Here is a 15,903-nt window from a genome sequence, read left to right on the forward strand (position 1 = left end):
CGGCCGTCTGGGGGCTGAGCCGGTACGTCTCAGGCAGGTGGATAATTTCAAATGAACGGACATTTCCATTTCGTCTGCTCGATACGTTTAATGAAGGTTATGTCGCTGACACCAAATGGTCACATGCACACACAGAACGCAGCTGTGGCCAAGGGAGGCTCCCAAGGCAGACTCGCACGGAGGGAGCGGCACAAACAACGCGGTTCAGAGCGCCGCAGCACCCGGAGCAAGCAGGCGCCGCAGCGGGCCTCCCCAGCGGGCTGGGGTCCAGGCTGGAGCCCGGCCACGCGGGGACTCACGGCGGCAACCGGGGCCATCCACGGCGATGGGCAGCAGAGCCCCTCACCCGCCCTAGCGGATGAGCGCACCGACGGTGGGTGTGTGGGCCCCCAGAGCGTCTACCGTAGCAGCACAGGATATCCATAGAAAAATACACTTTTTAAAAAATAGCTGAAAAGGTCGATCTAAAAGATAAAAGTATAAAAATTGCAAAAAATATACTTTAAGACAAAATATTGGCCCGAACATATAAAACTTAATGTAAAAGTCACCTATCCCAATTTCAGCGAGGCTGGACGCAGCCCGCGGCGGCGCCCTGTGGCTGGGCCTCAGGAGCCTTCCCCGCGGACACGGCCTCCGTCCTGCCCTCCCGACCGGGGGCGCAGCGAGCGCTGTCCCGGCACACGGCCACAGCCCCCGCCTGAGCCCGTGGGGCCGCCTGCCGGCCAAGGCAGCCAGCGCTGTCGCGTGCGGGGCGGCAGCGCCTCAGGTCTCCACCAGGATCTCCACCACGTGGTCCAGCTCGCCCAGGTCAGGCTTGCAGCTGGGGCCGGGGGGCGGGGGGCCCGGGGCCAGGCCCTCGAGCCCGTCGCGGTGGCCGGCCCTGCCGCCCCTGGCGCCCACGTCCGAGAACAGCTCCTCCACGCCGCCGGGGCCCCTGCCCTCCAGAGTCTCCAGCACCTGCTCCAGCGACCTCTGGAAGCCCCTGTGCCCCGGGGGGCTGCTCGCCGAGTCCCTGGGCGGCTCGGGGCTGGCGCGGCACAGGATCTCCGTGGAGACCAGGTGGTCCAGCGGGGCCCGCCCCGTGCATGGGGGCGCAGGCCCGTGCCACGCGCCGTCCCGGCTCATCTCCTCCTGAATCTGCCGCACGGTGTTGGCGATGAGGACCGAGCGGCACAGGTTGGGCTCCACCAGCATGTGGCAGAGCTGCAGCTTGACCAGGGACATGTCCAGCAGCGACTGCCGCTGCAGGCTGTAGGAGGGGACGGCCCTGAAGCCGGCCAGGGCGCCTTCCACGGCCTCCTCAGGGTCCACGCATTTCCTCTTCAGGCCTCGTGCAAACATGGCGCCCTACAGGGAAACCGACAAGACGCCGTGAGCACAGCGGGCAGGGGAGGCCACAGCGGGCAAAGCTCAGCACAGCAGCCCTCCGCGAGCGCACCCTCAACAGCTGGGCTGAAAACGCACACCACAAGTCCAAGCGTGGGAGCCCTCGCGGTGGAGTGAGGTGCACGCCCGCCCGCCACGAGCCGGCAGGAACACGGGCGCGGGACGGGGCAGGGGTCGGCATCCAGTCGCGCCGACTTGCTGAAACCCACTGCCTGCGGAGGTCCCGGCTGCTGGGTCCACTCGGCATCCTCAGGGTGGTCCAGGGTCAGGCAGCTGCCCACCCACAGGCCCTGCCAGGCCCAATTCTGTGTCACCCCTCGGGCCCAGTTCTGGGCACAGGCAGGGCCGCGGAGCCCCGGGGGAGCAGGAGCATGAGGGCGGTCCCTCCTCAGAGGTGTGCAGGGCAGAACCGGCGCCACCAACACCCCTCTCAGGAGCCCCCGAGGGTGCACCCGACAACAGAGGTCCCATCCTCCCAAGCACCCTGCACACTTCAACACTCATCACAGGAAGTGGCCAGGTGGAGGGCCCGGAGCATTCCCTGTGGGAGGGGCCATGCTCAGGGGGCGGAGCCACACCCTAGAGGAAAGCTGTGGCCTCTAGGGGAGGGGCTCGAGCTGCCGCTGGTCCAGGAGTTCCAGCACCCGTCTGACGCCGGTGCAGCCGCCAGGACGCAGGCCAAACCGCGACCTCACCAGATGTGGGCTCTGGGTACAAGAGCCAGGACGGCCCAGCACTCCGCAGCTGCCTGTGTGTCCACACACGTCACAGCACAACGGTGGGAGTGTGGGACCACGGCCTACTCCCCCGGGACAGCAGGCAGGCGCTCCCCCCACCACGGCACCTGCTCACGGCCGCTCCCCCACTGTCTCGAAACGGAAGCCATCAACACCGAAACACACAAGGAGATCAGTGGCCAAGAGGCCACACCCTAACGGGGCCCTGGGTTCGAGTCTCAGCTCTGTGTGCAGTCCAGCTTCCTGCTGCTGCGGCCTCCCTGCCTCGCCAGCAGAAAGTGGAGACCCAGTCACCCCTGCTGCCCCGAACACAACCCCACGTCCAGAGTCCTGGCTCGGGCCACAGCCTGCAGGGCCGGCACGTCGGGGAAGGGTCCGGCTGCTCCACTCCTGACCCAGCTCCCTGCTAACGGCCTGGGACAGCAGCAGAGGACGGCCCGGCCCTGGCTGTCGCAGCCATCTGGATGCTAGACCTCCCTCCCTCCCTCCCACTCTGCCTCCAAATAAATAAATAAACCTACAAGTCAATGGCTTAAAACCGCCAAGTACGGCGAGCATCGGAGGCCCCGGGCTGGGTTCCCTGTGCTGACCCCCCCACCGGAGCTAAAACGCCGACTCGGCACGGCCAAACCCCTGTACCGCAGGCCGTCTGTCCGGTGGGGGCCGCTCGCCAGAGGAAAGAGAACACAACCGAGGCCCGGCAGGGGCGCGCTGGGCGCACTGGGCACCTGACCCCCGCCACAGCCTGCTTCCCACGGGCCTGGGGCCAGACGCAGCCTCCTGGGAACCAGGCGCCGCTCACCGCACCGGGAGGCACAGGCGCACACACACACGCAGGCACACGCCCCCCGCACACAGGCACAGGTCCCTCATACACACACAGGCCCCTGCACACACACACACACGCAGGCACACGTCCCCCCCCACAGGCACAGGTCCCTCTCACACACACGCAGGCACACGTCCCTCACACACACACACATGTCCCTCACACACATGCACAGACACACATCTCTTGCACACACAGTCCCCCCGCACGCACACACACACACGCAGGCACACGTCCCTCATATACACACAGACACACACACAGAGGCACACGCCCTCCCCCACAGGCACACGTCCCTCTCTCTCTCTCTCTCACACACACACACACACACACACACGCAGGCACATGCCCCCCCACAGTCCCCCCGCACGCACACACACACACAGGTCCCTCTCACACACACGCAGGCACACGTCCCTCACACACACACACATCCCTCACACACATGCACAGACACACATCTCTTGCACACACAGGTCCCCTGCACTCACACACACGCACACGTCCCTCACACAAACACACGCCCCCCGCACACACGCAGCTCCCCGGCACACGCACAGGTCCCACGCAGGCACACGTCCCTCACATACACGCACACACAGGCACACGCGCAGAGGACGGAGCTCTGGACAGGGCCGCGGCTGCCCCAGGCGGACCTGCTGGCCGCGACCACCCAGTGACTTCCGGAAACCCCGGCCCGGCGGCCGGCACTGGACGAACTCCCAGCTTCGGGCCTTTGTCCCAGGCCCGGCGCCCAGCACACGGAGGGGCCTCTCCGCCCGCGCCCCCAGCTCCCGGGCCGCCCGCGGCCAAGCTCACCGTCCCCGCCGGCAGCTCCATGCTGGCCCCGCGTCCACGCCGCCCCGCTCTCCTCCCTGCCCGGCTGTCCTGCGGAGAAAGGACATTTTTAGGAACTCGAGGCAAAGGCTGCCCCCAGCTCCACCCCGCCCCCCGTCCTGCAGCGCCCCCGCAGGTGCGGGCCGACCCCGGACACCGACCCCCAACCCCACCTGCAAAGAGCGAGCCCGGGGCCGCACCGGTCCGCCGCGCCCCGCAGAGCGAGGCCCACCTCTCCCTGAGCGCGGACGAAGCGCCGCGGCCCGCGGGGACAGCGCCCTCCCGCACCCGGCCAGGGCCCCGCAGGACGCCCGGCTCACCGGCCCGACACGCGCCGAGGACCCACGGGCGGAAGCCGGCCGCCGAGAAGCCGCGGCCCCAAGCCGGCCGGGCCGCCCCGCCCAGCACGTGACCCCGGCCCGACGCCGCCGGCCCTTCCGGGGACAAAGGCCCGCGCCCCCGGCGCCCGCCCGCCCGCCCGCGCCGGCCGGGCCTCCCCGCTCGAAGCCGGGCGGCCTGGCCGCGCCCTCCCGCAGCGCCCGCGCCGGCTGCACCCGGCCGCCCCCCCAGCCCGCTCCGGACGCTCACCTGCGCGGGGACCGAGCCCGCGCCGCCACCGCCGCGTCCCGCCGACGAGGGAGGGCCCGGCCGGCGCGGGGCGGGGCGGGGCGCGGCGCGGCGCCACTCAGCGCCCACAAAGGGTCGCCATGGCGGCCGCCGCGCGCCGCCCTCGCCGATTGGCCGAGCACGGGGGCGGAGCCTCGGGTTCAAACCTGCTTGGGGCGGGGCCAGGCTGCGCCCGTTCCCGCGCGGCGGCGGCGGCCGTTGGGCGCCTCACGTGCCCTCGGCGGCCCCGCCCCTCCCGCCAGATGCCGTGAGCGGCTCCCAGGATTCCTCGGGCCCGGCCCCGCCCCCAGGCTCCCAGAGGGCGGGGTCCTCGCGCCTGGCCACGCCCCTGACTCCCAAGTCTCCTCGCGCGCGTCCCTGAGTGCGCCTGCGCTGGGGATTTCCAGGGGGCGGGCGGGGCTGTGAGGCTTCCGCGTCCGTGCCCTGCAGGTGCAGCTCCCGGGGCGCCCCCGCCCGGGCTGGTCCTTCGGCGATGCCCAAGGGCTCGGGCCCTCGGGCCTGGGAGCCAAATGCATGACCTGGGGGCCGGGGCGCGGCGGCTGGCGGCGGCCTCGGGCCCGCGGCTTCCGCGCCCCGTGCGTGTGGGCCTGGGTCGCCCACCCCCGGCTCCGGGAGGCGAAGCGGCGCCGTGCACCTGGGCGGCCGCTCCGCTGGAGCTGGGACAGTCGGGGCGTGGGGGGCGGCCTCCTCCGGGCCGCGCAGCCGGGCTCTGGGCCTCTGGGTCCTGTCCCCGGTGTCGGGGCCGCATGGGTACCGGGGCGCCGAGGGCGTGGGCCCGCCCCGCCGTCTCCCGTGATCCCGCTCTCCGGGGCGCCGTCCGCATCTCCCCACATTCTCTCTTCGCGACCCCGGCACCCACGGCAGAGCGCCTGGAAAGCAGCCGAGGAAGCCCCAGGAGCGGGGCCGCCGCCGCGCCGGAGACCCGCAAGAGGCGCCTGGCTCGGCCCGGCCGCTGTGGCCTTCTTGAACCAGCGGATGGGAGGCCTGCCTCTCCGAATTACAAATAGATAAAAACTTATAAGATTTTATGTATTTGAGAGGTAGAGTTACAGACGGTGAGAGGGAGAGACAGAGAAAGGTCCTCCATCCACTGGTTCACTCCCCAGATGGCCGCAACGGCTGGAGCTGGGCCGATCCGAGGCCAGGAGCCAGGAGCTTCCCTGGGCCTCCCACGCGGGTGCAGGGGCCCAAGGACTTGGGTCATCTTCCACTGCTCTCTCAGGCCACAGCAGAGAGCCGGATTGGAAGAGGAGCAGCTGGGACTCGAACCGGCGCCCATATGGGATGCCGGCGCCGCATTTGGAGGATTAACCTACTGCGCCAGGCGCCCGCCCCCAAATAATAAAATTTCAAAAAATACGGCGCCTGGCCCACCTGCTGACCTGACTCTGGCTTGGCGGTGCTGCCCCCTGGTGGCCGCGCGGTGGTGCTTGCGTGACAGCGGAGCGGAGGGCACCTCGTGGGCTCCATCCGGGGAAAGGCCTGGTGCTAGTGGACTGGGCAGGGCGGAGGGACGGCGGGGAGCCCGCGTCAGCGTCCAGCTGGCTTCCCAGCTCCCGCGCTGCTGACGTGAGGTCCCTCTCTCCAGGTCTAACGCAGAGCCCCTGCTCCCAAATCAGGACAAGGGGGCGGGAACTTGCGCAAAGCCAGCCGGCCCTGGGGCGTCTGGACAGCACGACCCCGGGAGCAGGGCAGGCCTGGGAAGCGCCCACTCCACACACAAGGCCGTCATTGCAGGCTGTGCCAAGTGTGGCTCCCGGGCCCTGGGCTGGCCTCGCGTGGCCAAGGGGACGTGGCCTCCTGGGGCTGTGTCCCGAGGGCAGCTCCAGGCTACCGAGTCCACCTGTGTGCCCAGCCCTAGCAGTGCAGAGGGGCAGGGCGGGGCTGGTGTTCAGGGCCCCCAGGTGGGGGTGACTCAGTGTGGCCACTCTGAGGGCTGCCCTGGGCTGAGCAGACTCTGAGGGAGTCTGCAGGGAGTGCAGTGCCTGAAGGGCCCGGGGCTCCTGGATGCCCACCCGGGGCTGTGGTGACCGCACAGAGCGCGGTGAACCGAGGGGGAGGCGGGGTGCGGCCTGTGCGAGCCTGGCCCTGTGGCCCTGGGCTGACCTGGGGAAGCCTGGCCCCGTGGCCCTGGGCTGACCTGGGGGAGCCGTGGGCCCCGTGGCCCTGGGCTGACCTGGGGGAGCCTGGCCCCGTGGCCCTGGGCTGACCTGGGGGAGCCTGGCCCCGTGGCCCTGGGCTGACCTGGGGGAGCCGTGGGCCCCGTGGCCCTGGGCTGACCTGGGGGAGCCTGGCCCCGTGGCCCTGGGCTGACCTGGGGGAGCCGTGGGCCCCGTGGCCCTGGGCTGACCTGGGGGAGCCGTGGGCCCCGTGGCCCTGGGCTGACCTGGGGGAGCCTGGCCCCGTGGCCCTGGGCTGACCTGGGGGAGCCGTGGGCCCCGTGGCCCTGGGCTGACCTGGGGGAGCCTGGCCCCGTGGCCCTGGGCTGACCTGGGGGAGCCGTGGGCCCCGTGGCCCTGGGCTGACCTGGGGGAGCCGTGGGCCCCGTGGCCCTGGGCTGACCTGGGGGAGCCTGGCCCCGTGCCCTGGGCTGACCTGGGGGAGCCGTGGGCCCCGTGGCCCTGGGCTGACCTGGGGGAGCCTGGCCCCGTGGCCCTGGGCTGACCTGGGGGAGCCGTGGGCCCTGTGGCCCTGGGCTGACATGGGTGGTTCCGAAAGACAGAGGCACAGGTGCTTGGTGGCCACTGGCTGAGGTCAGAGGACGCTGTGGCCCCTGGACATCACCACCCCGGCTGCCTCCCCACACTGCCCCTGAGGGTCCCAGTCCCAGGGACAGGCGGGGCCTCCCTTCCTGGGGGCGTTTGCGGGAGGACAGCCACCCCAGCCTGGGCCCCGCCATGGGGAAGGCAGCTGGGGTGCGCCTGCCTGGTGCTGTGGCCCACGATTCGTCCCTGAGCCAGCAGTGTCCGTTTTCTCCATGTCCCCTCCCAGGCAGCCCCTGAGGGCCCCCCCGCGGCTCCCTGCGGCGTCTCTGCCTGCTGGTCTGGCCTGGGGCCTGGCGGAGGAGGGGCGAGGGCGTGGCGCTCCAGAGCAGGCCCCATCCCAGTCCTCCCCTCCCCCTTCACCCCCTTCAACCTGACCGGCTGGCCAATCCGCCAGTGGTGCTGAGCGCACCCTGCCCCAGAAGCTCAGAACCCAGGGGTATGCTCTGGCCACGCCCACCCGGCCGCCCCGCCCCCAACTAGCCAGAGACCCTGACCACACCCGGAAGGCAGGGTGAGGCAGGGTGGGTCCCTGGGCGTTCAAGGCCCGAAGTCACGGGCGGAGAGAGGGGCGCCCCCCACCCAGGCCCCCGGAACCTGTGGTGACGCGGGAGGAGCCTGGGTGACGCAGGCCAGGCCCTGCCCCCGCCCCTGCCCCTCTGCTGCGCCTGGGCTCCGTGTCCAGCCCGGGACCGGAGGGCTTTGCTGAGACTTTGGGGTCACAGTGGACCCAGCGGACCCCTGGAACCCGGCTGCACTGCCCCTCCTGCTGTCTCCCGCTGGCTGCCGGTCTCTGGCCTGCTCCCGGGGTCCCCACAGCAAAGTGCTTACCCACGGGGAAACCTGCTCGCGAGAAGAGGAAGCGGGGGCCACGCACACGTTGTGCCGCTTCTGATCGTGTTTCTGGGGTGCTTCCCCCACGGAGCCGCCTGCAGGCAGGACGCTGAGTCCCCGCCGGGCAGAGGGAGGGAGGTGTCGTCAGCCCCATTGTACAAGTGGGGAGACTGAGGCAGCGGGATGACCTGGCCTAGCTGAGGCCCATCTGGCTGAGTTTCCGGGGAGCTGCCGTCGGTGGGTAGCGCGGTGCCCCGTCTCTGCCGCAGCCAAGGTGGGCACTGGGGGCCGCGGGGCGGGCATCTCACTGCAAAGCGGTCCCACACGGGCCCTCGCCTTGCAGCCTGTCCACGCCTGGGCACCCAGCACATCCAGTCTCCGGGGTTCCCAATGGCAGACACGTGGGCTGTGCCATCTGGAGCTGGGTCAGCCCAGCACAGAACCAAGGCCAGGCCCCCCTCCTGGGGGCCCCGGGCCGTGCCCCACACCTGAACTCTGGCACACCCAGCAGCCGTCCGCACCCTGCCTGTAGCCCGCTGTGGCGGCGCACTGGCGGTCGGGGAGGGAGCCAGGCCCAGCCGCGAGTGGAGCAGCAAGCACCCCCCTTCCTCACGGGGGGTCTGGGGGCCCAGGACCTGGGGCGAGATACCAGCGGGGTCCTCCAGGGGCGGCTCTGGCACCTCCGGCACTGCAGTCCTGCGCTCGGCACCGTGGGCTCAGCCGGACCCCTCCACCAGCCTCTGCAGGGTGTGTGGGAGGCCCCCGGGGCCCGGCTCTGACCCTGGCGGGGGCCCGGGCCGCAGGAAGTCCTTGGCGGGCAAGCGCAGCTCCTCCGAATCCGGGGAGCTGCTGAGCTTCGTGGCGTCCACCTTTGCCGACCACTTCTTCCAGCCCCGGCGGATTCTGGACACTTCCTGCCGAGAGTGCTCCGTGGCCAGCACGTAGATGATGGGGTCGGCCACGCTGTTCACCGTGCACAGGCACAGGAACACCACGGAGGCCGTGTACAGGCTGGCCTCGAAGGCGCACACGGCCGCCTCGTCCCCGCGGTAGTAGGAGAAGGCGGCGGCCTTGAGCAGCAGCACCAGGTGGTAGGGCGCGAAGCAGACCAGGAAGATGAGCACCACGGCCACGGCCGAGTGCCGCACCTTGGCCTTCTGGGCGGCGCTGAGGCCCGCGCTCAGCCGGACGCTCCTCAGGATGCGGTGGTTGGTGAACACGATGACCACGAGGGGCCCGGCGAAGCCCGCGGCGAAGCGCGCGTAGTGGAAGGCGGCGATGCGGCTGCTCATGCACAGCTGCTCAAAGCAGGTGCCGGCCTCCTCCTCCTCCATCTGGAACACGGGGTAGTGCAGGAGCCCGACCAGCAGGAAGACGCACAGGGACACGAGCACGGCCGTCCTCTGGTGCCGGCGGCCGCGGCTCTCCAGCGCGTACACCACGGCCACGAAGCGCTCGCAGGAGATGCAGCACAGGAAGAGGATGCTGACGTAGATGTTGCAGAAGAAGATGTAGGCGGTCACCCTGCAGGCCGGCAGGCCCAGCGTCCAGCGGTGCTGGTTCTGGATGTAGACCACCCAGAGTGGCAGCGTGCTGGCGTAGAGCAGCTCGCAGAGCGCCAGGCACAGCAGGTACACGGCCAGCACGTTGCCTTGCAGCGCCTGCAGCAGGGTGAGCCACGCGGTCACGCAGTTGGCCGGCAGCCCCAGCGCGCACACCACGCTGTACACCGCCACCAGGGTCACTCTGCTCTCCTCGAAGGACACGTTGCAGATCTCGGCCGAGTGGCCCGAGGCGATCTGAGGGACGGAGGTGGCCACCGGGGTGGCGTTTCCTGTGGGATGAGACCGGAGTGAGGCCGGGAGGCCGGGGGAACCGCGTGGAAGGTTCCTGGCGCCAAGGAAGGGTCGGAGGGCATAGGAACTCCAGACCGGACACGCCCGGTGTTGGCTTCCCGAGGGGGTTTCTGAGAGACGCCTAGGCCTCTGGCACCCAGCTGCTGTGACCCTGTGAGGCCCTCAGCCCCCACCTGCCTCCCTGGCCAGGGTACTGGCACGGGCCCAGGGCGCCAGGGACCTGCCAAGGTCGATGTCTGACCCTTGGCCTCCCTCCTGGACTTGAGGGCCTCCTCACCCCTGCCCACCCCGGGGCCCTCCGCTGCCAGGGCCTGGGGTCATGGGGCAGAAGTGACAGTGACCACTGGTGGGTCAGGGAGGAATGGGGAGCGGCCGTCCCCGTGCCCGGCCTCCTGCCCCCCGACCCCCGGCTCCTGAGTCCCCGCTGTTGAAGGTGACCATCTCCAGTGTCCCGGTCAGTGGGGCTGGGGTGCAGCCAGCGCCACCGTCTGCCCGAGGGAGCACCGACTGCCCAGCCCTCCGCCCCTTCCGCTTCCGCCTCTGCTCTGACCGCTCTGTCCTGCGAGGGTGCTGGCGCGTTCGCCCTCTTGAGCCCAAGGACTCCCCGTGGCGCTGTGTCCAGGCCACGCCAGAGCGTCCCTCCGTGGACCGCCCCTGCCTGCCCGGGCCGTGGCCGCAGTGCTGCTGTGGGACGCCCGCTGGGTTCTGGGTCTGAGGACGTCCACGCTGCTCCCCACGTGGCCGTGGCAGCGCACACTCCCAGCCCCTGCTCACCGACACCGGCTGTGCTCTGGTGACGGCCACTCTCCCAGGGGCGCCCCGTGCTCCCTGCTCTGCTCTGCAGACAGAGGCTCAGGGTGGGTGGAGGGGGCGGTGGGGGCGGTGCCTTAGCACAGACTGGTCCCCAGCTGGCAGCCCTGCTCCGAGCTGCAGGAGCCACCATCGCATGGCCCTGGAGGGCATGCGCCCGCGCCCACCCTGTGCAACCGCGGGCGTGGCTCCCGGGCACTGCCCTGTGCACCATCCAGGCACCAGCCCGCCACAGCCTGCCCTAGGGGTGTCTCTGGTCTGCACCCCACCCCCAGCCCCTGCAGCCAGCAGACCCTGGAGAGCCATCGCCTGTCTTTTTCCTGTTCCTGGCTTTTCCCGACTCTTTCTTTCTTCCTTTCTTTCTTTTTTTGATAGGCAGAGTGGACAGTGAGAGAGAGAGACAGAGAGAGAGAAAGGTCTTCCTTCTGTTGGTTCACCCTCCAATGGCCGCCACGGCCAGCGCGCTGCAGCTGGCGCACCGCGCTGATCCGAAGGCAGGAGCCAGGTGCTTCTCCTGGTCTCCCATGGGGTGCAGGGCCCAAGCACTTGGGCCATCCTCCACTGTACTCCCTGGCCACAGCAGAGAGCTGGCCTGGAAGAGGGGCAACCGGGACAGAATCCGGTGCCCCGACCGGGACTAGAACCCGGTGTGCCGGCGCCGCAGGCGGAGGATTAGCCTAGTGAGCCGCGGCGCCGGCCCCAGCACTTTCTAGAAGTACTGGGAAAGGTCTGAGTCCCGTTCGTGACAAGCAGCCTGTGTGTGCACATGTCTGCGTCCACGGAGAGGCAGCGTCTCACCTGGCATGGCTGGGCTCCAGGCTCCAGGCTCCGGGCTCCAGGCTCGGGGCTCAGGGCAAGCTTGATGGTGCCTCCTTCCCCGTCCTGCTGGCGTCACTCAGACAGCTTGAAAGGACCTGAAGGGACAGCAGGTGACCGCTTTGGAGAGCACGCCTCAGACCTGGTAGTGAGGTGCAGAACCCCTCCCGTCAACAAGACGACCTGGTGGGACCGTCCCCATCAGCCAGCCTGGTGTCACCTGCTCCCGGCCCTGGGCTCACCGTCAACCACGGCTGCGCAAGCTGGAGCGGAGAGGGCGCCGTGGCCACGCACTTCCCCGAAGGCCGTGGGGTCGCCTGCTCCACTTAGAGACGCCGCCCGGGCACGGCCGCCACCCCTGCACCCGCGTCCCGCTGCCCGGTGCCAGTCCTGGCTTCGACTCCCCATGTGCGGCCTGGAAGTCCCTGCCAACCTCGAGGGAGACCCGGTTGAGCGCCGGCCTCGCGGCTGCAGCCTGGGCCAGCCCTGGCTCTCACGAGCGTCTGGGCAGACGAAGATCTGCGTCTGTCTGTCTCCACCTTTCAAAGGAGCGTGTGAAGCTGACACAGGAGGGACTGACGCTTGGACACTGGCGGTCTCTGCTCCGACTGTCGGAACCTGGGCTTGGCGCTGGAGAGTGAGGAGCCGGGCGCCCCGGGCTGTGCGCTGAGCCCCGTCTTCGGAGTGCTCCCCACGTCCTGAGCGTGGAAGTGTCCAGGCGAGATGACCGGCCAGGAGCTGCCGCGCTGCAGTGAAGGGGCCTCGGCCGGAGCGGGGGCAGCGCAGGGGGCACCCAGGGCCTCTCTGCTTCCCTCCCTAACAGGGCTGCTCCGGAGCCAAGACCCCTTCCTGACCGACCCAGGAGAGTCTGAGGGAGCTGACCGCTCCGAGCTGTGGACAATGCGCCCAGAGCCCCCAGCCGGGGCAGCCCAGGCCTCTGGACCCGGCGCGTTCCTTGGTCCAGCAGCCAGAGGGGCAGAGCGGGGCCAACGAGGCTCCAGCTGCCCCGGCTGCCCCAGCCACCCACGCCTGCACCCAAGTGGTCAGGCGGCCCCAGGGGTGCAGGCGCCTCGCGGCCATCACGCCCGCTCCGCCTCCTGGGCCTCCGCCCTCCGTTCCCTGTCGTGGAGACAGGAAGTGAGTTGTTTACCTGGATTTGCAGGATGCGCACGGCTGTGCCAAGAACCCCAAAGCAGTACCTCGAAAAGACTTGAAGCCTGCGAGTCCCCAGTGTCGGCCCGCAGGGCGGCGCCCCTCCCCTGCCGCCCCCGCAGGCTCTGGCCTCCAGGAAGCACCCCAGCCGGCTAAGGAGGCAGAGGAGAGGGTCCCCAGGCTGAGGGCCAGGCCCCCCAGGGTGGGTCCAGATGGCCACCAGAGCAGGGGACCCGGCTGAGGGGTCCCGGGCACCCCCCAGCTTCCCCTGACTGGACAGGGGGTTCCTTGAGAGCCAGCCTGGGAGGGCGCCCCCTCCCACCGTGACCCTGGGGAGCAGAGAGCAGGCACCGCTCTGCCCTGCAAGAGGAAGTGGCAGCCGCCCTCCCCCACGCCGGCCCCAGCTGTGGGCAGGGTGGACCTTTCACAACCACGTCCCAGGGGTGAGGGCCCGGGGCCACCTGCTCAGCCGGAGCAGGGCTGCGTGGCCACCGAGCTCTGGGCACCAGCCGCAGCGGACCTGTGCAAAGAGCAGCCCAGCACGCGGCCGCCGGGTCACCGGGCTCTCCCAGCCCCTAGCCCCAGTGGGCGCACAGCTTCAGGTCGGCTCCTGGTCCCCACTGGCCCCCGTGTGCAGCTCCAGCCTGGCTGCAGCCGGGACAACACCCACAGCATGCCCGTCCTCTAGGCACCGGCACGCACAGCGCAAGACGCCCGGGTGCCGCCCGGCCCTGCGGTCTCACCACCTGTGCGGGCTGGCCACCGCCCACCCTGCAGAGCCCCCGCTGCCCTGCAGGTCCCTCCTGTCCCCACGTGCCTTTCCATCTGGGCAGCAGCCAGGCCCCTCGTGCCCCTCCCCCGCATCACACCCAGGAAGTTCCCCAGAGCCTGGGAAGCTGGAGACGCCTCCGGCCATGGTGTGGTCCTGGCCGAGCCTCGGGCCTCTGGACCAGCAGGACAACCGAAGCGGCCGGGAGCTGTGGGCCCCTCCCTCAAGCCTCTGCCCCTTGTGTCTGGGGCCCCCGCGCCCCAGGTCTCTCTTGGAGGACTGAGGTTGAGAGCCCCAGCTGTGCCCGCAGATGTGGATGGTCCTGCCCAGCCCGGCCTGGCCGCCCTGACTTACCCAGGCCCATCCCGCCGACACCAGCACCAGGTTTGAGGAAGTAGCAGGGGTCTGGAACGCCCCTAACCACAGCAGAGCTGAGCCGGGTTGGCCCAGGGCGGGCTCTTATCTCCCAGTGATGTCAGCTTCCTGGGGGCAGGGATGGCAGGAAACCTCCAGACCCACTTCTCTGAGCGGTGACAACACCAGGCCTGCAGGAGCCAGGGAGGAACACACCCGGCTACAGCCTGAGCCTGACACAGCCCGAGCCCGCAGCCCGCAGCCTGCGCCTCCCCTGGGAAAGATCTCTGCTCTAAGCTCACAGCCGGTTTGCTGCTCCCACCAACCACCCCCTGCCCGAGGGGCTGCTCCTGGGTTTCTGGGCGGGGCGCAGGTCTGGGACCTGAACCCTGGGTGTGTCCAGCCCCAGGACACTGAGCCACTCTCACTTCCTGTCTACCGGTCCACCCTGGCGCCAGGCCTCCCAAGCTGAGCAGCCGTGTGCACCGCCTTGCTGGGCGGCTGGGGGCGCTAGAGAGCTGGCTCTCACCCCTCCCCCACCGGGCTCCTGTCCGGGGTCAAGGCACCCAGGAAGGCATCAGCCGCTGGGCAGAGCTGGCCCGGAGCAGGCTCCAGGGGCGGACCTCAGGGTCATGGGCCAGGGGAGGGCACTGGATACCTCCTGTGCGCCACCGTCCGAGCAGGACGGGGCTTTGTAGGGAGACTTCCAGGCCTGCAGACGCTGGCGGGCCCGGCCAGGAGCGTCGTGCGCTGGGGACCCAGGCTGGGTGCAGGGCCCCAAGAAGAGGACCACTTGTGCCGAGGTCCCCGACCTTCGCCCGGCAGGTGCCCCTGGAGGGACTTCCTCACTTAGCGCATGACGGGGGTGGGGGGCCACCCAGCGTGTCAGCCGCCTGCTCTCGGCTTCATTCAACAGCCCCCATGCCCGCGCCTGCTCCATGACACGGGCGTGAGGGACACGGCCCCTCCTCTGCCAGATTCCTGAGCCCCCAACCCACCCCACCCGGCTGCTCGGTGTCCATCAGGAGCGCTTGTCCTGGGCTGAGCCGGTCTCAGGGCTGGGGGAGGAGGCTGCAGCACTGGCCACATCCACCATGCCTGGCGGCCCCCAGAGCAACAAGGCTGGGCAGGCAGGGCACCAGGGGCCCACGTGTGTCCTGGGAGCCCCCCTCCACGCTCTCCTCTGTAAGGAGGTCCCCGGCCGGCTGTGCCAAGCGCCACAGGCCCCGGTGCAGGCTGGGCCTCGGGGTCAAGTGTCCTACGGAGGCGTGGGGATTCCCGCCCCTCATCACCCTGATTCCAGGCCCCCCCCCCCGCCACGTCCTGGGTGGGATCTGCCTTCTGTGCCAGCAGTGGTTCCCCCAGCGCCACACCTGCAGGCCGGCGCGGGCACAGCTGGGCGGCTGGAATGCAGAATGGGCCGGATCCTCTGGCTTTCCAGTCCTCAGTGAGGTTGGAGGAAACTGGACGAGTTACTCGCTCTGCCGCTGGGGCCGAGCTGAGCCACACGGGGCTCTGGGCATCCCCCGCCTCTCCCCTGCCTCCCCTGCCTTTCCTGGCTTCCCTGTCTCTCCCCCACCTCCCCTGCCTCTCCCTCACCTCCCCAGCCTCTCCCTCACCTCCCCTGCCCCCCTGCCTCTCCCCTGCCTCCCCAGCCTCTCCCCCACCTCCCCTGCCCCCCTGCCTCTCCCCTGCCTCCCCAGCCTCTCCCCACCTCCCCTTCCTCCTCTGCCTCTCCCCCGCCTCCCCAGCCTCTCCCCCACCTCCCCTGCTTCCCCTGCCTCTCCCCTGCCTCTCCCCCACCTCCCCTGCCTCTCCCCTGCCTCTCCCCCACCTCCCCTGCCTCTCCCCTGCCTCTCTCCCACCTCCCCTGCTTCCCCTGCCTCTCCCCCACCTCCCCTGACTCTCCCCTGCCTCCCCAGCCTCCCCAGCCTCTCCCCCACCTCCCCTGCCTCCTCTGCCTCTCCCCCACCTCCCCTGCCTCCCCAGCCTCTCCCCCGCCTCCCCTGCCTCTCCCCTGCCTCTCCCCCACTTCCCTTGCCTCTCCCCTGCCTCTCCCCCACCTCCCCTGACTCTCCCCTGCCTCCCCAGCCTCCCCAGCCTCTCCCCCACCTCCCCTGCCTCCTCTGCC

At 70.1% G+C, this 15,903-nt stretch overlaps 2 protein-coding genes across 7 annotated transcripts; both read right to left on the minus strand.

Annotated features, from left to right (window-relative positions):
- Nucleotides 1-68: 68 nt before the first annotated feature.
- On the minus strand, nucleotides 69-4,540 carry CDCA4 (cell division cycle associated 4). Of its 4 annotated transcripts, none has more exons than XM_051829818.3 (3): nucleotides 4,381-4,540; nucleotides 3,775-3,843; nucleotides 69-1,350 (listed from the first exon to the last, which is right to left on the minus strand). In XM_051829818.3, exons 2-3 carry the CDS (start codon nucleotides 3,793-3,795, stop codon nucleotides 766-768), a joined length of 606 nt encoding a protein of 201 aa, XP_051685778.3. In that variant the 5' UTR covers nucleotides 3,796-3,843; nucleotides 4,381-4,540; the 3' UTR covers nucleotides 69-765. The 4 variants fall into 4 exon arrangements, with proteins under 4 accessions (XP_051685778.3, XP_051685780.3, XP_051685779.3 ...); XM_051829820.3 differs by lacking the exon at nucleotides 4,381-4,540 and adding an exon at nucleotides 4,113-4,202; XM_051829819.3 differs by lacking the exon at nucleotides 4,381-4,540 and adding an exon at nucleotides 3,966-4,102.
- Nucleotides 4,541-8,061: 3,521 nt separating this feature from the next.
- On the minus strand, nucleotides 8,062-14,193 carry GPR132 (G protein-coupled receptor 132). 3 transcript variants are annotated; one of them, XM_070065366.2, is made up of 3 exons: nucleotides 13,773-14,193; nucleotides 11,480-11,595; nucleotides 8,062-9,849 (listed from the first exon to the last, which is right to left on the minus strand). In XM_070065366.2, the coding sequence occupies exons 2-3, from the start codon at nucleotides 11,484-11,486 to the stop codon at nucleotides 8,732-8,734; spliced, it is 1,125 nt and encodes a 374-aa protein (XP_069921467.1). In that variant the 5' UTR covers nucleotides 11,487-11,595; nucleotides 13,773-14,193; the 3' UTR covers nucleotides 8,062-8,731. The 3 variants fall into 3 exon arrangements, with proteins under 3 accessions (XP_069921467.1, XP_069921468.1, XP_089178745.1); XM_070065367.2 differs by lacking the exon at nucleotides 13,773-14,193 and adding an exon at nucleotides 11,740-13,766; XM_089322619.1 differs by lacking the exon at nucleotides 13,773-14,193 and adding an exon at nucleotides 11,740-13,766 and having other exon boundaries at nucleotides 11,480-11,639.
- Nucleotides 14,194-15,903: the final 1,710 nt, after the last annotated feature.

The sequence above is a fragment of the Oryctolagus cuniculus genome, chromosome 20 (genome assembly GCF_051225735.1).
Source record: "Oryctolagus cuniculus isolate XC-2025 breed Fujian yellow rabbit chromosome 20, ASM5122573v1, whole genome shotgun sequence".
Classification (NCBI taxonomy): Eukaryota; Metazoa; Chordata; class Mammalia; order Lagomorpha; family Leporidae; genus Oryctolagus; species Oryctolagus cuniculus.